This window comes from Pezoporus wallicus, unplaced genomic scaffold, assembly GCF_028554395.1.
Source record: "Pezoporus wallicus isolate ANWC-B61680 ecotype Strahan unplaced genomic scaffold, APGP_CSIRO_Pwel_v1 contig_8523, whole genome shotgun sequence".
NCBI lineage: Eukaryota > Metazoa > Chordata > Aves > Psittaciformes > Psittacidae > Pezoporus > Pezoporus wallicus.
This window is the reverse complement of record NW_026642532.1, coordinates 40,691-65,258: the sequence shown is the minus strand read 5'-3', so window position 1 is coordinate 65,258 and position 24,568 is coordinate 40,691. Positions and strand designations below refer to the sequence as shown.

Below are 24,568 nucleotides of genomic sequence, written 5' to 3'. Positions count from 1 at the left end.
GGCTCTGCTCCCAAGGAACAAGGGACAAGACGGGACAAGAGGAAACGGCCTCAAGCTGCACCAGGGCAGGTTTAGATGGAGCTGAGGAACAATTCCTGCCCCAGAGGGTGCTCAGGCATTGGAACAGGCTGCCCAGGGCAGGGCTGCAGGCACCGGCCCTGCAAGGGTTCACACCCCGTGGAGATGAGGCCTCAGTGCCATGGGGCAGTGGTGGCCTTGGCAGTGCTGGGAGCAGTTGGACTCAGGGACCTTGTAGGTCTTTTCCAACCCTGTTGATTCAATGGCTCTATGACTGAGGGAGGCAGCAGCAGAGTGTTACACTCACTGGCAATGGAAAAGGGCACAAACGGAACAGACTCCACTGTTACTCTGAAGGCAAGAGGCAGAACAGGCTCTTCACTCACTGTGTCTTGGGCTCGTGCAGCAGGATGAAAACAGCCCATTCCCAGAGGCCTTCGCTCTCGAGCTGGGCAGCGTAGCTGGTGTTCAGCACCCCCTGGCTCTGCTGGCTCAGGTGGGTGTAGTTCAGGGCCCTGAGCACTTCCCAGAGGTGCCAGCTCAGGCGACAGTCCAGGGGGTCGGATGTGATACTCCTGGGATCCAGCAGCTGGTCAAGGTCGTAGTGTCTGCAGGGAAAACATGCAGCATGAACAGCTTGCTGTGCACACAGTCAGAGCCTGGTGCTGCTCAGCTCCTTCCCTCCACCCACCTCCAGTTATTCCACAGATGTGATTTACAGGGTGTGTGTGTGGGAGTGCTTTGATTTTAGATAATAAAATAACAAAAAGATAAGAGTAACTGTTAAAATCCTTTTGCTTTTCTGAGTCTGCACCCAGCCTGTCACCACCTTTCCTTTAGTACGTGATTGCCATGGTTTAAACCCTCCTGCAGGTTTTTCAAGGCCTTCAAAAAGGCTGCTGTGACAAAGCAGGGCCACTGCACTCCTCAAGACACAGACAACACACAAGAACTCCCCACAGCCACGCTCCAGAGCTCCAATTTCATCAGTGATACCACCACCAGCAGCAACAGCATCACCGTGTGCTTTAAGGGTCTACACACGGGGCAGGGTTTGACTGCTGGAGCAGTTCACTAAGTGCTGAGGCTGATTTCAGACCCCTGGTCTGGGAATTCAGGTCATTCACTGATCCAAGATCTTTCTATAGAAGCTTTGGGACTCTTTACCTGTCACTGTAGAGCTTTAATAAGTGGAAGCAGACGTCCCTCAGAGGCCTTCCTGTGTTGTCATCTTCCTCTATGACACAGCCAGAATCCTCCAGGTAGGGAGGCAGAGGGCAGCAGGCGTATTTTTCACACTCTGATGTGTTCTAGAGAACCAGTTTTAACAGTCAGTTAAAGCTAACCCTGAACAAACTGCATCCTGCATTCCACACAGCTCAGCAGCCTCCATTCCCCTTGGCCTGTCCCAAGCCCCTCTCCAGCTTTCCTGCAGCCCCTTTAGGCACTGGAGCTGCTCTCAGGTCTCCCCTTCAGGAGCCTTCCCTTCTCCAGGCTGACCCAGCTCTCTCAGCCTGGCTCCAGAGCAGAGGTTACAGTGTTCTGCATTAATGATGGGCTCAAGCACACGCTGCCAGGTCATGGGGAGCTTCTCCTCAATAGAGTCCTGCAGCACTGAGCATGCACCCATTAGGAGTTACTACACTTGATGCTGGGCCATTGTTAAGCACACAGATGGAGGCTGAAGGATCTTTAGTTAAATGATTAAACACTTTTTGCCACAGAGCCCTTTGTCTGCCTGTACCCAGAGGCTGACAGCTCTGCAGCACCAACCAGCCTCTGCATAATGCATCAGCCACTCGCTGCCTGCAGCTCGCCTTCTGTCTGCTGTAAAACACCCAGTGAAACAAATGGGGTGGATGGTTCAAAGACCATCCGACAAGTCAGACAGCTGAGTATTAAACATCCCAGTGGGAAAACTGCCTGGTACCTGGCTCAGACAGCTCCTGCTGCTGGCCACTTCCCATCTTCCTAGATTGGGGTAGCTGTCAAATACCTGGGAACACTCAATCAGTGGAAGATGCACTTAAAATGCATTGCTACCACCTGAGCAGCAGTGCCGAGCTCCTCAAGTGACCAGAATTACCAACAGGTTCAACCCTAGGGCTTTATTCCCTTTGAAAAGAACATTCATTTGAGTGCACTGCTGCAACAACTCATCACAGAGCTGGTGAAGGGCTCTGACAACTGAAATAACGAACCCATACACAGTGAACTCCACACTCAGCACTTCCACAGGGATACCTGACTGCTCACAGAAGTCTCAGTGCAGCAGCAGTCACCGGGACTGAGTAAGATCTCCTCACGCCAAGGAACAACTGACCTACCTGAAAGGCCAACTCGTACATGGCAAGTGCCTGGGAAATAGAAGCTGTTGGAGGAAGCAGGTACCAGAGGTGCACGGCCACGCAGCGCTTCCAGTCCAGCAGCGAGCACACATTGATATTGATTCTCTCTGATAACTGCCACACCTGAAGAGACAAAGCACTCAGGTCGGGCAAAGCCTCTCCCCACGTTTCCTGCAGCCCCTTTAGGCACTGGAGCTGCTCTAAGGTCTCCCTAGAGCACAGCAGAGGGGCAGGATCTCCTCCCTGAGCTGCTGCTCACACTCTGGGGGTGCAGCCCAGCACATGGCGGGTTCTGGGCTCAAGCACACACTGCAGCCAGATCATGGGGAGTTTCTCCTCACCCAACACCCCAAGTCCTTCTCCTCAGGCTCCATCCCCTCTTTCCCCAGCCTGTGTCTGTGCATGGGATCGCCCCAACCAGGCGGGCAACACTAAGATCACACTAACAGAAAACCCACCACCACCTTGTCCTCCTCTCCTACTGCGTACCACGCACTGTGGTCGTGTGCTGCAGTGTGAAAGTGCTGCTGCCAAGAAGGGGAAGTCAAGAAGAGAAGAGACACAGGACTCACAGGCTTTCCTGCCAGCAGGGCGAAGATCCGGAGCCTCTCCTCCTGGATGAAGCAGTCTGCCTGCAGCCTGTGCCAGTCCACCAGCTGCATGGTGAGCAGGTCCCGCACAGGCTGGCTCCCAGCCAGCTGGGACAGGAGCAGAGCCAGCCTGTGGTCATCTGCAATGGGACACAGCAGCACCTCAGGCAGATCCTCCACCCACCAGTGCCCCAGCTACCCCTGTGAGCTGTGGGGCACTTGGATCAGCCCAACTGGTGTGTGTGCACAATTTGCTGTGAAATAACCCCCCTAAACGGGGGTGAAGGGAGAAGACAAAACGGGATGGACAGATTCCTCAGAGGAGAGAAATGGAGAACTTCAAAGATGTGAGCCAACACAGAAGACCAAGCTTAAACTAGCCATTAAGCTCTGAAAAACATAGAAGCATGGAATGATCTGGGTTGGGAAGGGAGCTTAAGATCACCCCATTCTAACCCCCTGCCCTTCCACTGGAGCAGCTTGCTTCAAGCCCCTGTGTCCAGCCTGGCCTTGAACACTGCCAGGGATGGGGCAGCCACAGCTTCTCTGGGCACCCTGTGCCAGCGCCTCAGCACCCTCCCAGGGAAGAGCTTCTGCTTTCTATCTGACCTAACTTCCCCTGTTTCAGTTTGAACCCATCACCCCTTGTCCTATCACTACAGTCCCTGGTGAAGAGTCTCTCCCGGGTATCCTTGTAGCCCCCTTCAGACACAGGAAGCTGCTCTGAGGTCTCCAGTGCTTTCCTTTATCATTATTATTAGCAGTAGTGTTATATTGTCCTTTAGGGATCAAGCCGGTTTTGTGTCAACCTGTGGGATTTAAATGCTGTCCGTCCCCCTCGAGCAGCCGCGTGGTGCCGAGTCAGCGGCTGCGTTTAACCCAGAGCACCGTCCGGCACGGAGCAGGCACCGCGGCGCCTCACCTGACTGCTGGGCCAGCCTGCAGGCCTCCCCGATCCTCCTGCCGGTGAGGCAGCTGAAGACGGCCTCCACGGGGTTCCCGTGCCGGGACACGGCCACCTCCTCCTCGATGCGCGCGGCCGCCGTGGCCGACAGCCAGCGGGAGAAGGCCCTCCTGCGCTCCAGCGCCAGCACGTACTGCCTGGGCTCCTCCAAGCTGGCCTCCAGCTCCTTCAGCTTCCCCCAGAGCGCTTCGCACAGCGTCCACGCCAAGCACCAGTGCTTCACAGTAGCTGTCAGACAGAGTTACTCGGTCAGGAGCGAAGGCTCAAGGAAGAGCACCTAGGAATGACGCTAAGGTCATGAGCAGAAGCTCGCAGCATATCCAGAGGGAGCATCCTACTGTTGGGAGTGCATGCAGGGAGTCAGGTAGCTCCCCAGATGGAACCAACCACGTTTGGGCTTTCCAAAGGAACGCTGGCACAGCCCATTTCCCTGTTTTATTCACATCTCACTGCACAGATGAAACCTGAAGTCATGGAATGGTTTGGGATGAAAGGAGCTTAAAGCTCCTCCAGCTCCAACCCCTGCCACGGGCAGGGACCCCTTCCATAGAGCAGCTTGCTCCAAGCCCCTGTGTCCAACCTGGCCTTGAACACTGCCAGGGATGGGGCAGCCACAGCTTCTCTGGGCACCCTGTGCCAGCGCCTCAGCACCCTCCCAGGGAAGAGCTTCTGCCTAAGAGCTCAGCTCAGTCTCCCCTCGGACAGGTTCAAGCCATTCCCCTTGGCCTGTCCCTACAGGCCCTTGTCCCAAGCCCCTCTCCAGCTTTCCTGGAGCCCCTTTAGGCACTGGAGCTCTCTTAAGGTCTCCCATTAAGGAGCCTTCTCTTCTCCAGGCTGACCCAGCCCAGCTCTCTCAGCCTGAAATCAATCTGACCTGGACAGTTTTCCAGACTCCAGCCTCACCTTCAGTCACAGCAGGATCCTCAGATGCTTTCCTGACCCAGTCAGCATAGTCATGGATAGCAGAAACTCCTGGGTTAGGCGCTAGAAGAGGGCAGTGCTCATCCATGTGGACAGTGCTGTGTTTGAGCTTTATCTCCAGAGGGATGAGATACAGTTGGTTTTCTCTGTCCATCGTCCGTTGTGCCAAGCTCAGCTTCTCCACGTGAACCTTGAAAGAGGATTCCGAGAGTCTGGAGGAGGAAAGGAGATAAAACCAGGCAGTAACGTTCGGAATTGTTCTCCATCCATGTGAACTGCTCCACCACAGAGCTGCTGCACTGTGCAGCTTCTCCCAGCTGGAGCATAAGGACAAAGACCTGATCCAAGTTCAACAGCCAGCTATGAAAATCCTGGGTACAGCCTAGGACTTAGAACCAGCCTCTGCCCATCAAACCTCACTGAACTCTGTGCCTGAAGCTCTCCAAAGGCAGCAGCACACCTTATCACAGCCAGAGCATTCTGGGAGGGCACCTCCTTCTCTCAGCACATCACATCTGCTGGAGAGCATCCAAACAAGGTTTTTGGAGGACTGCAGGTGCAGAACATCCAGCTATGCTCCGGTCACGGTTAGGGATGGAGTCACACAGCCCCGGGAAGCTCTGTACTCTGCTTTGCACAAAAGCAGAACTGAAGACACCCAAGGAAGGCTGAACAAGAAATTCCTTGGGTAGATCAGATATCCTCAGGGAGGCTCAAGAGCAGATTAAAGCTTCCTGACAACAATTCTGAGCTCTCTTTAACCTTCAGCACAATGACAGCGTTATTGGTAAGAACCTAACTGCTCTTACTACAATACTGCAGGTCTTTGAGATTGAGAGCTTGGTAAAGTAGCAGCCTGACAGATACCTCCGTGGCCAGTGTGGTCTTGCACCACTTCTGAAGGGATACGGACCTACAACCAGGGTTCTTTCAAACGCAAAGAGAGAGAATGTCAGAGCCATGCCAAGGGAAACTGCTACTCACGGCTTGGGAGCGACGGGAGTCGGCAGGAATCCATACTCCACCGAGTCGCGCTGAAGATCTTCCGCGTCACCCGATGCACTCAACTGATCTCCACAGTTGACGAGGGTCCAGTTGGGTCCCCAGCCAACGCGAAACGAGCGGCCCATGAAGAGTGCCATGTCCATGAGCAGCTTCCCTTTCCCGTGGGTGATGGACGCCTCGAGGGGCACGAGGCCCTGCTGCCTGCGCACCCCCACTGTTCTCATGGGCACCTCGGGCACTGCCGGCGGGACGGAGAACACCGGCTTCAGCGGAGACGTCATCGACCAGAGGGCAGCGGGAGCGGGACTGCCCGGAGCTTGCGGCCCCTTGAGGTCCTGCCCAGCAGCACTGGGGGACTGGGAAATCACAGTGGCGAATTTGGACTGCAGCAGCCCACCGACTGGAAGGGAGAAGGGAGAACATGAACAGGGTGCTGTACGTTCATGGAATCGTGGGATGGGTTGGGCTGCGAGGGACCTTAAAGACCACCTGGTTCCAATGACCTCTACTAGGAGCCCCTGTGTCCAACCTGGCCTTGAGCACTGCCAGGGATGGGGCAGCCACAGCTTCCTGGGCACCCTGTGCCAGTGCCCACCACCCCCATAATGAAGTACAGAAGTGTTGCTCCAGTTTGTCTCCGTTTCTCACTACCCAAACCTATTTTAACTGACAACACATTCATTTAACATAAGCCAAGTCTGATTCCCGGGTGCTGTCACAAGAGGAAGCATCTCCCTGTCTTCATCTCAACCCATGAGCTTTTCTCATCCCATTTTCTCCCCCATCCTATTGAAGAGGAGGAGGGAGAGTGTGGCTGGATGGGCAACAGGCTGCTGGCCAGAGCTGACCCACCACAGCTCTGCCCTGTGCTCAGCCAGTGGTAGGACTTGGTTAGTATCAGAACCAAAACCTCTTTCTTCAGACAACAGGTGGTTTCTCACAGTACCTGAGTATCTTTTCTGTCTATGGGATTTTGAGATTGGGAGCCTCGGGGAGCAGATCTCTTGAGAAGAATCCGTTTTCACGGGCTGCTTCCCAGGATGATGATCCAGGATCAAATCCAGGTCATCTTCATCAGTGAGCAGGGAAGCTTTCATGATCTGCAGAGGTGGCAAGTCAGGGCTGCATGTCAGCGCTCACTCGCAGCAGCAGCTGATCCGCTCAGCTCCTTCCCCACCAAAACCACCTGTACAGCTGCACATGACCAGACAACCTCCACATGCTACGAGGAGTCCCAGTGACAGCGGAGGCAGGAGTGAGCTTCAGGGGATGAGGATCTCTGACAACCAACTGCTTACATCAGTGTCACTGGCCTGGGGAGGGATGGGTGCGAAGTCCCAGAATAATCCTGTTTCCTCAGCTCTCTGCTCTACTTGTTTATCAGCTTAAAAACTTCAGGACTGGTTTTTCCTTACAAATTTAAGTAACCAGCAGAAGCCCATAGGTGTTGAAGGTACAACCCTTCCACCAAACAGTAACACCAATCAAGACCAGCTCTCCCATTACCTTGTGGTAATTTCCCACCTCCCATTCCCATTTCCCACCAACTGGGCCCAAGGCATCCTATGTAGGGATCAGTTCAGCTTATCCCACCCCTCAGAATTCTGCCTTTCAGATGAGTCTAATTTTTGCATTCCATGCCCATGGCTTTAAGGTCCCTTCCAACCGGAACCATTCCATGATTCTATGATTACCACTCACATATTAGGCTTCTGTGTTTGTGGTAAGCCTTTGTAGATACGAAAAGCTTCAGCACAGAATGGTTTGAAAGAAAACTCATCTAGTTCCAACCCCCATGTCTAATCTAATCTCAATCTCCCCTCGGGCAGGTTCAAGCCATTCCCTTTGTCCTGTCCCTACAGGCCCTTGCCCAAAGCCCCTCTCCAGGTTTCTTGTAGCCCCTTTAGGCACTGGAAGGGTGGCTTGTACTATGAGTACATTACCTGGTACGTACCTGGGGAGGCAAACTGAGCCGTCAGTGCTAAACATTACCAAGAGCCCCTTATCAGAGAGGGGCTGTCACAAGGCACCCACCTGCAGCACGTGGGGGTTGATGCCCAGGGTGGATGCGATGTGTGCTGAAGCGGGCACTGCCTCCTGCTCTTCCATGACGTTGTCTTCCAGCAGGGGCTCCTGGGGGGGCTCCTGGGTGATGTCAGCCATGTCACTGTCCAGCTCCACCATCCTGCCCAGCTGCTCCACGTCTGGGGTCTGCAGAGACAGGCAGAGGCTGGGTGAGCCTACAACAGGTTGCAAGAGCTTTGCAGAGAGAAAGGATTCAACAGCTTCAGCAATCACCTGCAAGCGGAGCACAGGACTCCCCTGCTTGGGCCAAGCCTCCACATTAAGTTTAGAGATGAACACACACAACCTACTCCTGTCTTCTTCCGAGTTGTAACAAGAGTGCAAGTTACAGTGAAGAGAAGTCAGGGTTTAGCGAGGCGCTCCTGAAGTTCACCAACATCCTCCAGGCAGTAAGGAACTATTCTTCAGCTTTCCACTTCTCATGTGGCCACCAAAAGGGAAGTTTTGTGCACCCTGCCTTCCCCCCCACCTGCTCCCTCGAAGTGCTGCCACACAGAGAGGCCTCGGTTCAGCCTTCAGAGGACTGAGCACTGGGTGATTCTCCAGCACCAACATGTGGCTGATGAGCAGAGGAGCTGCTGCAGGAGCTGCTGTGTTTCCCTGCTGTGATGGGGTACAAACTAAAACCACTGGGTCTGCGTTCCACCAAGAACTTAAAATGTGTGAAGTGGACACCAGTCCCCTTGAAGATCACCTACAACTGGGTCACAGACCGTGTGTTGTGCACACATCACTGTTTGCAGCTTTAAACCTGGACACAACTGGCACAGGACTGGAGAGCTGGAGGCTTTTCCCCACTGATGTTGCCCTTATCCCTGCATGTCAGCAGTGTGACAGTGAATGCAGTTCTCTTCCAATCTGCAGCTCAGTCTCCCATAACTACCAGTAGATCAAGGCAGGAGGAAGAATAAACTTCACAATATTATTGATGGCAATCACATGGCATCACCTCAGTGATGAGCCCGACGGGACCTACGCACACCTTAAGTCATAGAGTCATGGAATGGTTTGGGTTGGAAGGAACCTTAAAGCTCATCCAGTCCCAACTCCCTGCCTTGACCCTGTGCCAGCGCCTCAGCACCCTCCCAGGGAAGAGCTTCTGCCGAAGAGCTCAGCTCAGTCTCCCCTCGGGCAGGTTAAAGCCATTCCCCTTGGCCTGGCCCTACAGGCCCTTGTCCAGCTGGGGACCAGAGCTAAGATTTTAAGCAGCCAAAAGTACTGGGAATGCGTGTGACTTACTCTGACCTCTCTTCGGTTCAAACGTACTTAGCAAAACCACGTCCAGATTCATCTCTCTGACTTGCAAACCATTAACGACGGTTTTTGTTCCCCAAAATCGGAACACCATTGTGTTTCATTTCCCAAACCCTGGCAAACAGCATGGCTTCAAAACCTGCCCCACTTGGGATGTAAAGCATCTCAAAATGCTATTGGCTGCTCTGCAGGAAGCATTTAAAAGGATCTAGAATTGAGGTTTTTCCTTCCCTCACTACTTGAATATTCATGAATTTATTAACACTGCAAGGTCCCAGGGAATGATTATACCAGGGACCTGGCTGCATTAAAGCCCAATGAAGGGAGTGGTGAAAGTCATGTCTGTGACCATGGTTTGACTTGTAGATCTGCTGTGCACAGCGCAGGTGTGTATGGACACCACTCACTAATGCTCCCTCCACCACTGCTCCAAGTTCTATCTTTCCAGACCCCGTGTCTGGCTTGATGTGCCTCATCTGATAACCTTCATCATGTTTCCTGCCCGATTCTAATGATCCAAGAGCAGCCCTTGAATGTGCTCTTCCACTCCTTAGCGGGACTTCCAGTGCACGACCTGCCTCTGTTCCTGTGCTCATGTATATGCAGCGCTTCTGGAAACCCAAGTAAGCTGTGAGCATCAATGCTCCCCAGGACACACATATCTGAGCAGCAGGGAATGGTCAGACGGGCAAAACGAGAACCACCTAAAGCATCTCGGCTCACATGGCGCAGGCTGATCACTGCTAGGCCAGGAGGTACCCTTGGGCTGACCTGCTGGCTGCACAGCCCAGCCATGAGTGGCATCCTGCGGGGGGTCTGTTCTATCAACCAGCTCCTGGCTGCAGAGCCAGGACAGCCCCGAAGGGCCTGCAGGGCTCTGTCACCCTCTGTAGCTCAGTACCAGCTTGGGGAGTGTCACCACAGCCAACAGGGCGGGAGGAGAGCTGAGGACGGGTCACACCTAATTCCTGATGTCTGCTCCTTGTCAGGCCAAGGGGAATGGCTTTAACCTGCCCGAGGGGAGACTGAGCTGAGCTCTTAGGCAGAAGCTCTTCCCTGTGAGGGTGCTGAGGCGCTGGCACAGGGTGCCCAGAGAAGCTGTGGCTGCCCCATCCCTGGCAGTGTTCAAGGGCAGGTTGGACCCAGGGGCTTGGAGCAAGCTGCTCCAGTGGAAGGGGTCCCTGCCCGTGGCAGGGGGGGGAGCTGGAGGAGCTTGAAGGTCCTTTCCAAACTCAAACCATTCCATGACATGCAATCAAGAGCCCAGTTCTGGGAGAAAATGGTATCTGCTCTCTGCTCTTGCTTTTTAGAACAAGCTATTCCAAAAGCCACAGTTAGCTCACATTTATCACCCCCACATGGCACAACGAGTACATTCCATCCCATCAGTGCCAGGATGGCTCCCAGGTAGGCTGTTGTTTCACCACAATGAAGCAGCTCCTCCCTTAGCTTGACAATATCCATACTAATTCTATTTGGAAAACTTGGGAGTATCAGCTGCCATCTGACTACCCTTTAAAACAAAATAAAAGGCTTTTTTACCATTAAACTCATGTAAGACCTTAGGGGACTGCCAGTGACCTGGATCAAATGCCACCTTCCCTATTTAAGAGAGAGGCACAACTCTGAGGATGTTTTACAAAGCTTTAAAGCAGTCACATCCAACACAAATACATTTCAAATCCAGCATGTAACAGCCTTAAAAAAAGTACTTTTTAATAAAAATAGAGCACATTCTTAAACTAGAAAGCACATTCTTGCACACTGACTGATGCTAAAGTCAAACTAATGCACAATGGCACTCTCAAGGCAGGCAGTGCAAGGTGCTGTAACTATACAGTATATATCTAATACGTACAAACCAAGGTTTCTTCCTAAGTGGTGCAAACATGCCAAAGTCAACCCAGAAACTGAACAAGAAACAAAGGCTTAAAGCTTCCCCATCCCTCCCACATCCTCAGCACGAAATGTCAAGTGTCTGAACGAAAAGGAACAGGCAAACACTCATCAGGAGGTCAGAAGAGCTACTGGATTGCACAAGGTTTTGCTCTCCGGTTTCCAGGCTACTGGTTGCTTCCACAACCCCTCCCCAGGCACAGCTACTCCTCAGATTCCATCCTAGGCATTCCCTTTTAGTCACTGTCCTTCTTCTACCTGAGCTGGAGGCGTTGGTTTGCCATTCAGGGTCATTTGCTGGGGGGGCAGGTGCCCGGAGGGCGGCACTGGGGCGGTTTTTAACTTCTTGATGTCCACTTTGGAAGGATGTTCCTCCTCTTCCTCATCCGAGTCTTGCAAGCCGTACTTGGAGAAGTGTGCCACCTGCATCAAGAAGGGCAAACACATCAGACCTTGGAAGAGAGGATTCAGGCATCTATTTCTGGAAGGCCTCAAGTTTGAGCTGGCCTAACTGGCCACCTTCCACAGTGGCTGGGACATCTAGAACCAGTTCAGCTTTTGCGCAGACCAAGACCACCCGCGGCATGCAGGTCTGAAGCCAAAGATGTTGTGATCATTTTCGTGAGGACTCCTTCCAGTATCTGAAGGGGGCTATGAGGATACCAGAGAGGGTGTCCTGGGTTCAGCTGTAACAGCTGGGCTTAGACCATGACAGAGGGACTCTTCATCAGGGACTGCAGAGACAGGACAAGGGGGAATGGGTGTAAGCTGAGAAAGGGGAAGTTAGGTTAGATATAAGGCAGAAGTTCTTCCCTGTGAGGGTGCTGAGGGGCTGCCACAGGGTGCCCAGAGAAGTGGTGAATGCTCCATCCCTGGCAGTGCTCAAGGCCAGGTTGGACAGAGCCTTGGACAACACGGTCTAGGGGGAGGTGTCCCTCAGCCCTGCGGCAGAGGGTTGGAACTGGATGATGTTAAGATCCTTTCCAACACAAACCATTCCATGATTCTGTGACATTTTGCACTACAGCTGAAGGACCTGAGACAGCTCATGGAAGTTTAGGAAAGTTTCTGAATTAGAATGCTCAGGAGATCCAAATTTCAGGCTATTTCCACCTTTCCTGAAGTCACTTCACAGCCAGGACAAGAACATTACCTTAAAGACCCAGGATCCGGTCTCCGGGCGGTATTCCTTGAAGCGAGCGCCCTGCTTCCGAGACACAGCCTCCAGTCTCCCTTCATAATTCATCTCTGCCAGTCGCTCAGGGCTTTTGATGGGGCAGCGAGAGGTTTTATCTGTAGGCCACACTCCATCTAAGGTAACTTCAGCTCGCCTGGCAAAGACAGACAAAAGGGTAAGAGGCTACAGGGGGGTGAGGCAGAGCTACTGCATTGTGTGGAGGAGCTGAGAACTGAACACATGGGCTCAAACCAGCTTTTAAAGCTAGGTTCTGGTTCAGAAACCTGCAGGAATCATCCAGTGACTGTGCCATGCTGTGATCTCCAGGGAGACCTTACTTTCAGTACTTAAAAGTAAAGATGGGGAGAGACTTTTTAGCAGGGGCTGTTGTGACAGGACAAGGAGCGATGGTTTGAAACTAAAAGAGGGCAAATTTGCACAAGATAGAAGACATTTTTTATTATGAGGATGGTGAAACACTGGCACAGGTTGCCCAGAGAGATGGTGGATGCCCCATCCCTGGGGACATTCAAGGCCAGGTTTGGATGTGGTTCTGGGAACCTAACCTAGTGGAAGATGTCCCTGCTCATTACAGGGCTTGGACTAGATGAGCTTTGAAGACCCCTTCCTAAACTATTCCATGACTCCATGATTGAATGCACAGCCTGGATTCAGATCTCCTGGGAGCTGCCTGCAGCCACAGCAGGCGACCAGTGTCAGACACAACCCCCCTGCAAGCCCCATCCCCACAGAGAACATATTTAAACCCCACCTATTCAAGCCTTCACCAATGGGTGGTTTTCTCTCATCATCAGGGTAGACAACAACTTCTTTCCTACGGATATGCACAATATCATCCAGGTTTAGGTTGGTGAGATTTACTTCTCCATCAAAGTAAATGGATCCATAGCCTGCAAAACAACCCAAACCATCACACTGTGTCCATGACAAGTCACATGCCAGAGAACCTACGTGCCTGCTACACTCCCCCACCCTATCATTGACCTCTGCCACGTCTCCAGAGCAGAGCACAATGGTGGCTCCTTCCCAGTGTCAACACACTGGAGATGTGTTCCCAACTTCCTTATAGCTAGTTCTTTTGCACAGAAAGCTTTTTGTTATCACTTGGTTATTTATACTGCCAACACAAATGCGAAGCATTTGAGTACATTTTGTATTAAATAAAAGGGTAAAGAACACACTTTGGGCTGAAGGTTCTTCACCCAAGCTCCATACAGCACCTCAGATGGAAATGATGACAACCATGAGGTGTGCATCAATGCTGCAGCAAGTCTGGATTTTACAACCGCAGATTTTGTTCTTCTCACCTTGAACCTTCTCAAGTCACTCCAGTCTGGTAGTGCTACCAGGCTGAAACACTACGAGACCCGAACCCAAGTTATCCAGCACCAAAGGGTGCTGTTCATGATCACACTGTGGGTGCAGAACTCAGGCTGAGGTTCCATGGTGTAAAGTCCCTTCCAGCATAAGGTGAGCTGCCCGTGCTTACCTCTGCGACCAATGGTGAAGCCCGTCACGACACACTCGTTCCTGTCGGTGGTGAGTTTCGCCAGCTCCTCCATGGAGGGCACAGTGTAATAGCCAGCTCTCTTCAGGACAATGCCTGCAACACAGACACCTTCAGCACTGGGCTGACAGCGCGTTTGCAACTTCAGTGTTTCACAGAGCCCTCACTGCTGCCTAAGAGCTCAGCTCAGCCTCCCCTCTGGCAGGTTAAAGCCATTCCCCTTGGCCTGGCCCTACAGGCCCTTGTCCAAAGCCCCTCTCCAGCTTTCCTGCAGCCCCTTCAGGCGCTGGAGCTGCTCCAAGGTCTCCACTTAAGGAACTTTCTCTTCTCCAGGCTGAATCAGCCCAGCTCTCTCAGCCTGGCTCCACAGCAAAGCTGCTCCATCCTTTTCAGTTCCTACAGTGCACTTTCCACACGGGTAACTACCAAGTGTTACATCTCTTAACTGTGAAATCTGGCTCATGAACAGCAGACAACCCTGTTTACTACTGCAGAACACTCACAGCTTGGGTCCTCCTCCTCCCTCTCACACATCTCACTACCTCAGTCTAATATTAAACTGGGTGATGGAGACAAACTGCTCTTGACTCAGCAGAAACAAATTCCACACTAGATACGAGATTGAAAAGCAAGATTTGGGTTCTACAGAATAAAGGAGGGGACGCAAAGAGCAAAAGCTGAGGGTCTACAACAGCCAGAGAACTTCACTGAACACCCATGGAAGGCTGTCAGGAACCACACAGCTACCCCAGCCCCGGGCTCACCTGCAGGGTGCAGATGATGCATCATTTCCGGCTCCTCCTCACGCTCATCCTGAAGGGAATCATCATGGAAAGAGGCATCCTCACTGCTGCCTTCCAGGCTGTTCCGCAGGGCCGCACGCATGTTCAGGGCCACGATGGTGTCGTCCACGTTGTTGTGGTGCTTGTGCAAGGAGTTCTCTGCAGGCTGGGGAATGGGCCTGGCAATGGGGTTCGTGTAAAACCTGCTCACCTCGTGCTGATCCTCGTCCTCCCGCTCCCCATCCTGCCTGTGGTTTTCTTCGGGGGGCACTGACAGGAAGAACCTGAGGGCAGGAAGGATGAAGTTGAATGATTTAGTTTGAGGGGACTGTGGCAGCACCCAAACTCTGGTGTCTTTCGTGGCAAAAGCAAAATGGACCATGACACGAACTGCAGTCAGCAGACCGAGGGAAGCAATTGTTCCCCTTCACTCTGCCCTTGCCAGACAACTCCGCCACTTCACATCCACTCTGGGGCTCCCATTGCAAGAAATGTAGGGATAAGGCTGGGAGAGGGGTACCACAGTCATGGAATGGTTTGGGTTGGAAAGGACCTTAAAGCTCCTCCAGCTCCAACCCCTGCCACGGGCAGGGACCCCTTCCATAGAGCAGCTTGCTCCAAGCCCCTGTGTCCAACCTGGCCTTGAGCACTGCCAGGGATGGGGCAGCCACAGCTTCTCTGGGCACCCTGTGCCAGCACCTCAGCACCCTCCCAGGGAAGAGCTTCTGCCCAAGAGCTCAGCTCAGTCTCCCCTCAGGCAGTCATTCTTGAAGGCATTCCTCTCAACTGCTGATTCTGGATGGAATGAACTGGTATGTGACCCTGCAGGAAGAACCTATGGCCAGTTTAAGAGGAAATAAATCTCAAGAGGTCAGCACGCTTCAATGCACAGCTATGATGACATCCCTGACAGTAACCACCTAGTCTTTTAATAACTCTAAGAGACAGGCAGAACCAGTCTGCATTTCTCACAAGCACACACACACGTGGTGAACCACATCACCCATCTCCATACCTATCCCCATTCTCCGGGTACTCTGAGGGAGAAGCCAGGTCTTCATTTTCCCGATTGACAGGAGAGAAGAGGCTGCTGCTGTTGAGGTTCTTCAAAACCAGCTTTTTAATGCTCTTCCTGAAAACAAACCACACCAAAGAGAAACTGGGATCTAGCCATGGCATGAATCTGTATTTCCAGCTTAATTTGTGTGCTGCAGGGACCACAAACAGCTGTGTGAGATCTGCTCCCACACTCAGGACACATCACGTTGTCTGTAAGAGCACTGCAGTGGCTGAGATACTAAAGCTCTCTCTGGAGTTCCATTTGTGGCTTTGCTTTAGGAGTAAGTGTGAGATGCACACGTCACTGAATTTCAAACCCTGAGTTCATTAAACCACAGTAATCTCTGCTTTACTAAACAGAGCTTTTCCAGCAGGGAAACCAAGTCTGGCTTCTGGACACAGGTTCCTCTTCACTACAGGGTTATTTTAAGAGTGAGTCAGTGGCCAGGCTAAGGCTGAATCTGCAACCTGAAGATCACTGAACTACTACACTCACTGCACCCAAAGAACTGCAAGCATCCCTTTGCTCTGATCTTGTGATCAGTTGGTGATTTTCAACTTAACTCTGAGTAATTTCCTCTCTGCCCTCCCCCTGCAAAGCAAACAGACGGTTCAGGCTGAGCTAGAGACAAACCAAGATCACAGAAGTTACAAAATGCTTCAGAAAGCCTGTGCTCAGAGAGACGTTCAAGGAAGGATGCATCTTCCTCCAAAGCTTTTTGCTGTTTGTTTTAGATAAACTCCAAAGCTTTCCAAAGCCCTTTTCAATGTGGTTGCCACTGATGCTCTTAAAGCCTGAACCCAAAAGCTTCACTAGGGTAGATCCACAACATCATTACTTAGTTCTCACAGAGACATCCATGGATCTGACACAGAACCAGCCATGGATCTGAAGGAGAACCTGTGCCAGGCTGTGAAATGCCCCAAATCTGCCTCCATAGCAAGCGCATTAGCAACCTAATGACACTTCCACCTCAGGAGCAGGAAGTATTACACCCTACAAGCTTTCTTGTAGCAACTCCTAATTGACCTCATAGCAGCTTTGCTCCACTCATGACATGACATGACCTCATTTTACAGCTTATTTGGCCTTTGCAGCTTAAGCTGAACTTCAGCTCCTCTACCAAAGGAGGTTCAAGCTTTACAGACAATTAGCTCTCGCTATTCCTATTTGAATAGCCAGTCATGGAATTCAGGACCCTCTAGAGCAGTTTGCTTCCTCTCACACACAAGCACAAGAGAGACACTAACTTTGGCATGAATGCCCCGTTGGACAGGGATGGCTCATCATCATCAAGACCATCGAAGAGGTGGGATTTGGCAGGGCCAGCTGACTGCAGAGCTTTGGGTCGCACCCTGGTTGCTGGACGAGGGGTCAGTTTGTAGTGGGTGGGTGTTGTTAAGGCCTTCTGAGCTGCTGGGTTAGTCGGTTTCAGCCTCTGCAACAAAAAGATAGAGAATTGGAGGTTTCAGACCATTCACTGCTGCTTTGGTAAAGGTGTGTGGTCAAGGACCTTTTAAATGAAAAGGGGGAAGAAGGAAAGGGGGAAGCAATGAACAAAACCAGACACAAAGCTGGGTGACAACACATAACAGAAGCAATGCCAAGGATCAAAAGCCTCCACTCACTCACTGAAGGGCTAGTAACAACCTATAGATGTAGCTTTGGAGCAGCCAGCCTGGGTGTTCAGCCCAAGCAGAGTGACTCTGGGGACAGACCAGAGGTGTGGGCACCCCAAGGCCAGCAGATGGAGCAAGGAGGCCTCAGTGCCTGGAGCAGACAAGGGTCTCTGCCCCAGCCATGGAGGACAGTGGGGCCCCTGCTCCTACAGGCCCTTGTTCAAAGCCCTCTCATCTTTCTTGTAGACCCTTTAGGCACTGTAATACAGAGACCATTGCCCATCTCTATCCTCGCAGCAGCAATCAACACCAGAAACCCAAAGTCCAGGCTCTGATGCAGGTGAAGGCAGCGAACAAAGCCACAGCACAAGCTGTTTGCATCCCGGAGAGTATAAGAAGTTGCTGCACCAGCATGAGGGTGCAGATGGCAACTTATTTAGCTGCTGACTGTACTGAAGTGAATACAGTGAGCACAAAGCAGAAGTCTTATCCGTAAAACTATGTTCAGGTGGACTTACCTCTTCCTTCTTCTTCGGGTCTGACATGGGGTTTCTGAAGAGTGGAGAATCTCCAAAGGGTGAATAAGTCAAGCTGTTGAGATGCTGCTGAAGCACTGCTTGCTGGGCAGCTGATGCATTTGGGTCTGTCAGTGCTGTAAAAGAACATCAGGTTTTAGTTTTAACAGTTTCACGGTTAAAACAGCAAATCTACCCGGGTTCAGATAGAGCCAGAGTAGGAAGAAGAGCCAGGCTTCCAGACACTGCATCTCCTCAGAGGAATACACACCTCTCTGTGTATCACCTCAAGCGTTCCTTTCCCTACTCCCCACTCACTGCTGCTGCAGCAGCCTGGAGCAGAAACCAGATTCTATTCCCCATTAGTATCAGCAGCCACATTCAGGAAGGTTTTAATAGTGAAAAGCTGAGGGCACAGAGAGCTGCACACCAGCAGCAGGAGCCTGGCCCACCAAAGCCTTTAACTATTGACACCTGGAGCACTTTCCCAAGGGCAGGAGGGAATATTCCATGCAGAATGTGACATTCCTGCTGCAGCAAACAAACGTATGGGCCTGGAGTCCCCTCTGCAACCACAACCTCCTGGTTTTGTCTCTCCACCTTCTAGCATCTCATTTTAATTCCCATTAAATTGCTGTAATTGTTCACCCCATGAAGAGTGAATGCAAGAAAGCAGGACTGAATCTGTGCATTCCCAAAGGACAAACCCACTCCAGATGCAGCAGCTCACTGCCAAAGTCTGCAAGGGGGAAGACTGAGACAACTGGTTCTTATCAGACCAAAAAGCTGGTTTAACTGATATGTTTATGCTATCCTATCACAGGTGCTGCCTACAGAGGTGAAGGCTTGGGTCATCTCTAGAGTTACTCCAAGGGAGGTCCAAGCATTAGAATTACAGAAGTATGATGGGAACAAGAGAGAAGTATGGAAAACCTGACTGCTACCACTCATGAGAGAGCATTTCACCATGAGGAGGAGAGAGCTCCTCTCAGCCACACCTCCCCTGTCATGACTGGTATAGGAAGCTACTGTGAGGGTCACAGAACAGTGAGACTGGAGGCACCTCTGAAGGCCACCTTTAGCTCAGGCCCCTGCTCCAGCCCTCGCAGCAGCTCCATGGCCTCCTCTGGGCTTTTGCATCTCCCCTTGTTGAACCACTTGCTGGCCTGTTTCTCCAGCCCACTGAGGCCCACCTGGATGGCAGCACAACCCTCAGGTGAATCGTGAATCAGCCACCTCTGCTCTTCCTTCTGTCACCTGTATACTTACAAAAGCTTCTTGTTGCCTTTGACATCCCTGCCCAAATTTGGCTCCAGATGGGCTTCACCCTTCCTAAACCCACCCCTGCATGCTCAGACAACATCTGTCTTCTTCCCGGATCACCCTTCCCTGCTTCCACCTCCCATACGCTTCCTGTCAGTGTTTAGCTTTTCCAGAGCTCCTCATTCCTCCAGAGGCCTTCTGCCACCTTGCCTGGCTTCCTGCTACACACTGGAACTTACAACATGGTATCCCAAGAGCCTGGATCTGAAGACCATTTATTTCCCCAATACCCACAAATTAAACCTCTTTGGCTTTCCTAACTGGAATTACTGAGAATGCCAACGCTACATCTCCCTTTTCAGTTTCTGTAAGCACCTAGTGTTGCTGCCCCAAATTCAGTGATGGAAAATACACTGGTAATCATGAAGATGAAGCTCTAAAATAGCTGCAATTACACAGCTTGAAAAAGTACATATAATTAGCACCAAAAATGCCATTAAGATGGTCTCCCCTGCTACTGAGAACAGAAGTGCTCAAACAGATGCTCAAACATCTCTCTTCCCTCCAAAGGATTTGAGTGGGATGTGCTCCTATGTTTAGGCACATTCAAAACAAGGGAGAAGCAGCAGTTACACTGAGGTTAACTCACACTTACCCACAGCAGGCTGAGGGGCTCCAAAGCCCAGAGTAGCTGTTGATGTATTGAATCCTGGTGCTCCAAACGCTCCTGTTCCCAGTGTTCCACCAAGTTTGGGCTGGGTGTTCCCAAACAGAGACGTCTGTCCTGCCCCAAGAGCTGCAGCACAAGAGATACTGTCATTTACTACAACACTGGGACAAACTCACAAGCCAGTTTATCCCACAGCAAAGAATCAGTTATTTACTGAACTGCAGCTCCTGCTGGCTGGAGTTTCTAAAAGGTTACCTGGCACCATGTTAGAAGCTCTACTGGGCTCTGATCCGAGACAGAGATTGATGGTTTCAAGCTTAAACATCTACATTAGAGTCAGCAACAAGGCTGTACTATCACTGATGCTTGAGGACTATGCTTAGGCTGACATGGAATACACTGGTCAATCCTACCTGTTCCAAATCCGGTCCCAAGGCCAGTTCCCAGGGTCCCAGTTGCAGGTTTATTTCCAAACAAACTGTTTCCAGCAGTGTTGGCACCAAACCCTTCAGGAACAGAACCAGAAGCTCATTAATCTACTATAGTAGCGGTGGAATGAAAAGATGCATGTAAAATACATAGGTATTCCCAGCTCAGAGACAGCCCCGCAATAGTTAAGGTCTGATTTCACACTGTTTCCAACAGTGGGAGTTCAACTGACAAGCAGCAAGAAGGGACTTCAATGGTAAAAGTTTCATAACACATACTTATGAAATAATAATGACAATACTACTGAAATAACACTGAAAAGATCCGAGGAGAAGGTGTTTCATCTTCTCAAGCTCTCCAATGTGTTACAACCTTCCCAGTTTTACTGACAGCCAGAACGGACACGGTGATGCTGTTTCTGGCAATGGAATGAAGTGGTTTAAGTTTCTGCTGCTGCTGGGAAATAACAAATCCCATTTTATACTGTTTACACGACACACACTTCCCTGATTCTTACCAACAAAGAAGGTAACAACTCGGACTCTTGGAAGCACACAGCTCAAAGATACACCTCTAACAGTATCCAAGTACAATCCAAACCTGACATCAGACAGGTTAGTTCTTACAGTGAAGATTGTGGAACCACCCCATGGTTACTTTGTGTGCAGACAGAACTGGACTAGAGAACTGCAGTCATGAACCAACATCAGGAACAGCTTAGACTCAAACTCTGCTCTTCCTATAACTGCACCACTGCAAGTAATACAGGCGAATTAAAACCCCACACTACACCCAGTAGTGTTCACCACACAGTGTCAACACACAGGCCATGAGGATCTCAGGAGGGACAAGGAACTTGGAAGCAACTCTCACAAATACCATGATGGGGTGAGTTTGCCCAGGGTGGGTCACCACAATGAAGCTGTGCTTAAAAGGTGCTGCCCCAGGAACCCAACAATTTCTTCCCCATCTCTATTCTGGCCAGCTGGGAAATGAGGCTTACTCACTACACACTTCATTACCTGAACAGTTAATAAAATAACCCCAAACAGAACAAAGGACATATCTAAACGCCCTCCTGCTCACTTTCAGGAACAGTTTTGTTGCTCTCAGATACAGCAGAAAAAAGACAAAGCAGATGACACAGAAGCTCTGTACAGGAAGATGGTCATAGACTTGAACCATCCCTGCACATTTCTCAGGTTCAGTCACACACTTGTTCAGCAGGTCCCTGATGTTGGTGTCAAGAAGCCAACAGGAACATACAAACCCCAGTTCTTTAAGACTTTCATCTTTCACACCATGAAAACCAACAACAGCTTCCAGTTAAACCAGAACTGACTGCTTCATTTTACCTGTGCTCCAGTGCACAATCTCCCTCCACTTGCTACCAAGCTGCAGCATCACTGGTTATACCCGACTTCCTTCATCACTCCTGGCACCAGAGCGTTTGCAGCCTCTGCACACACCTCTGTTCTCTGAATACTCTGATTTCAGTCTAAGTAGAGGCTTCAGTTTCTCTTTTGCTCTTATCAGAACAGCAGTACTTGAAACTATCTATCTCTGAGGGAGTACCATCAAGAGGAATGACTGAATGGTATGGGTTGGAAAGGACCTTAAGAGATCAACCAGCCCCAACCCCCTGCCATGGGCAGGGACCCCTTCCACTGGAGCAGCTTGCTCCAAGCCCCTGTGTCCAACCTGGCCTTGAGCACTGCCAGGGATGGGGCAGCCACAGCTTCTCTGGGCACCCTGTGCCAGCGCCTCAGCACCCTCCCAGGGAAGAGCTTCTGCCCAAGAGCTCAGCTCAGTCTCCCCTCAGGCAGGTTAAAGCCATTCCCCCTGGCCTGTCCCTACAGGCCCTTGTCCCAAGCCCCTCTCCAGGTTTTCTGTAGCCTCTGCTATAGGAAGCAGAGCTGCTCTAAGGTCTCCCCATAGCACAGCAGAGGGGCAGGATCCCCTCCCTGAGCTGCTGCTCATACTCTGGGCATGCAGCCCAGCACACAGGGGGGATTCTGGGCTCAAGCGCACCCTGAAGCTGGGTCATGGGGAGCTTCTCCTCACCTAGCACTCCAAGCCCTTCTCCTCAGGCTCCATCCCATCTCCTCCAGCCTGGGTTTGTGCCTGGAATTGCCTTACTGGGGCAAACCAGCATCCTCTCTAACAGGAAAGGTATAAAAAAGTATCCAAGATGCTCCCCTGCAGCAACATGCATCAGGAGCACGGCTTACCTGAGAATCTTAACACCCAGAACATTTAGCATGCAATACTCAGCAGCCAAGTGTGTGTGGTATATGCAGTACAGTGCTAAGTGACTGAAACCCCACTTGTTAAATATGTACCAAAAGTGGAAGTGTTTGAATTGGTTCCTAAAGTCAGGGTTGGTTTGTTACCAAAGAGCCCGCCACCGGTGGTTGTACCAAACGAGGGAGCGCTGGTCGTGGTGGTTCCAAATCCAGCAGGCTTGTTCCCAAACAGGGTCTAGAAGGGAGAAACATCAATGTGGAAACCTCGTGGACTCATTCATTTGTTACACCGTTAAGCAAGAAAGCAGAATTGAAGGCAAGCACACGTGAAGCCACGCAACCCAGGCTCCCAGCAGTGGTGTTATCTGCACACAGTGTGCAGCAAGCACCTTCTGGAAGCAAGTATTACAGCTGGACTTGTTCTTAAGGGTTTTTCCAACCTAACTGCAAGCCATTACACCCAGGATGACCCAATATCAGTAATCAAGTTTTGTTAAGTCATCATCATCACAACTTAAGCATCTGCACTTTCAGGCATCCCTAGGTCTCTCCTGTGTTTTATCACTCAAGACATTACTTATGGAATCAGGGAATGTTTTGCGTTGGAACAGACCTTAAAGCTCCTCCAGTTCCAACCCCTGCCATGGGCAGGTGAACCTTCCACTAGAGGAGGTTGCTCCAAGCCCATGTCCAACCTGGCCTTATTTCTACCACACCAGTCCTATGCACATGCTTATGCTCTTCAGTTCACAAAAACCCCACTAGTCCTGAATCTTGGGCACCTTAACTCTTAAGTTCAGACACCTAAGTTAGGACATCTAAGATAATGGATATTTTCATGCAGGTCAGCACCCAGGAAGAGGACTCCTAAGCCATTTATTCCCATTTCATTTCCTCTAGTTCTGCTTTTGTGTAACAAAGCACAGACATACCGAACCGCCAACACCAAATCCCGTGTTGGGTTGTCCAAAGAGCCCAGTTCCAGTTCCAAACCCAGTCCCAGCATTTGTATTGGCAGCTGTTCCAAAAAGGCCTCCAGGCTGTGAGGGCTGGGTCACCCCAAAGAGACCCTATGGACAGGAATTAGGTTAAGCTCATGGTACAGTGCTCCTCCAGGTCTGCACTGGTGATATTGGAACTAAAACACAGTCAGTGACTAGAATGACGCTGCAACATCAGCCCTTGCGCTGGGGGACGATGGGTGAAAGGCATTTCAGAAGCTTTTGTCATTCTCCAAGAGATACAGTACAAAAACGAAATTAAAAGCGTCAAATAAAAGAGCAAAGAATTTATGCTCCATGCTTCAAAGGCTGCTGGAATTTCCTCATCACTTTGAGCAAGAGAAAGTGGAAAAGAAACATCTCACTCATCACTGAGGGAGAGGATACTGGAATTTCCTCATCGCTTTGACAGGAAAAAGAAATATTTTCTGGGAGAAGTCATAAGATATTCAGGAAGTGTATAGCATAGTTGGAGGCAGAGCCTCAGCTATGCCACAGGTTACAGCTGTACAGCATCCTTCTACCAGAAGAAGCCCATGAATGCCTTCATTAGCCACCAGGAAGCACAGAATTGGTAATGAATCCCACAGGATGTTAAGAATGGAATTATTTTGCCTCTGTGAACATAAGAGACACCTGAACTGATAGAGCAGACAGCTTAAAGAAAGGAATGGGTGAAGCTGTTTGGTAACAGCTGTTCTGCTGCCCATTATCATGGGTGAAGTTTCCCTTGGCAAGAAGCTGCTTGCTCAGATGGTGGCACTCAGAGCTTTGCATCCTCATTTGATGAAGCTGTACCACAGTCTGAGGAAGATCTAAATCCCTGTGTCCTGTGTCTACTGGAGTAGCTACAGCCAAACTTCCACCTTTAGGGTTCAAACAGTTTCTCTTACCATTGTGCTCGTGTTGGGCTGTCCCAGGGTGTTGGTGTTCCCAAAAGAAAAGCCAGTGTTCTGCGTCGTTGTGGGCTGGCCAAAAGGTTTGTTGAACAGACTTGTAGTTTGAGGCTGCTGACCAAAAAGCCCCCCGGTGGTTCCTGTTCCAAAGCCAGTTGTACCTGCAACAGAGAAAGACATTGGTTAAAACACTCTCAAGTATTTATCCAAACCTGCAAGGCTTCCACACTCCAAGGTGCTGCGAGGGCTGGAGCAGCTCTGCTCTGGAGCCAGGCTGAGAGAGCTGGGCTGGGGCAGCCTG

The 24,568-nt window shown here is 51.0% G+C and overlaps 1 protein-coding gene across 2 annotated transcripts in view; it reads right to left on the bottom strand.

Moving 5' to 3' along the window:
• The window catches only part of NUP98 (nucleoporin 98 and 96 precursor), a 34,368-nt gene that overhangs the window by 3,885 nt on the left and 5,915 nt on the right, over positions 1-24,568 (bottom strand). Inside the window, exons 7-28 of one of the 2 annotated variants that reach the window (XM_057430884.1) lie at positions 24,265-24,428; positions 23,303-23,440; positions 22,518-22,605; positions 20,109-20,201; positions 19,681-19,821; positions 17,766-17,899; positions 16,879-17,066; positions 15,584-15,700; positions 14,551-14,852; positions 13,769-13,882; positions 13,031-13,169; positions 12,235-12,412; positions 11,340-11,504; positions 7,881-8,057; positions 6,793-6,946; positions 5,826-6,246; positions 4,824-5,053; positions 3,879-4,148; positions 2,939-3,096; positions 2,346-2,489; positions 1,186-1,328; positions 405-626 (exon numbers count right to left, since the gene is read on the bottom strand). In XM_057430884.1, coding sequence (XP_057286867.1) covers positions 405-626; positions 1,186-1,328; positions 2,346-2,489; positions 2,939-3,096; positions 3,879-4,148; positions 4,824-5,053; positions 5,826-6,246; positions 6,793-6,946; positions 7,881-8,057; positions 11,340-11,504; positions 12,235-12,412; positions 13,031-13,169; positions 13,769-13,882; positions 14,551-14,852; positions 15,584-15,700; positions 16,879-17,066; positions 17,766-17,899; positions 19,681-19,821; positions 20,109-20,201; positions 22,518-22,605; positions 23,303-23,440; positions 24,265-24,428 — 3,880 coding nt within the window. The remainder of the gene's footprint in view (positions 1-404; positions 627-1,185; positions 1,329-2,345; positions 2,490-2,938; positions 3,097-3,878; positions 4,149-4,823; positions 5,054-5,825; positions 6,247-6,792; positions 6,947-7,880; positions 8,058-11,339; positions 11,505-12,234; positions 12,413-13,030; positions 13,170-13,768; positions 13,883-14,550; positions 14,853-15,583; positions 15,701-16,878; positions 17,067-17,765; positions 17,900-19,680; positions 19,822-20,108; positions 20,202-22,517; positions 22,606-23,302; positions 23,441-24,264; positions 24,429-24,568) is intronic. The other variant, XM_057430885.1, reaches the window with a different exon arrangement.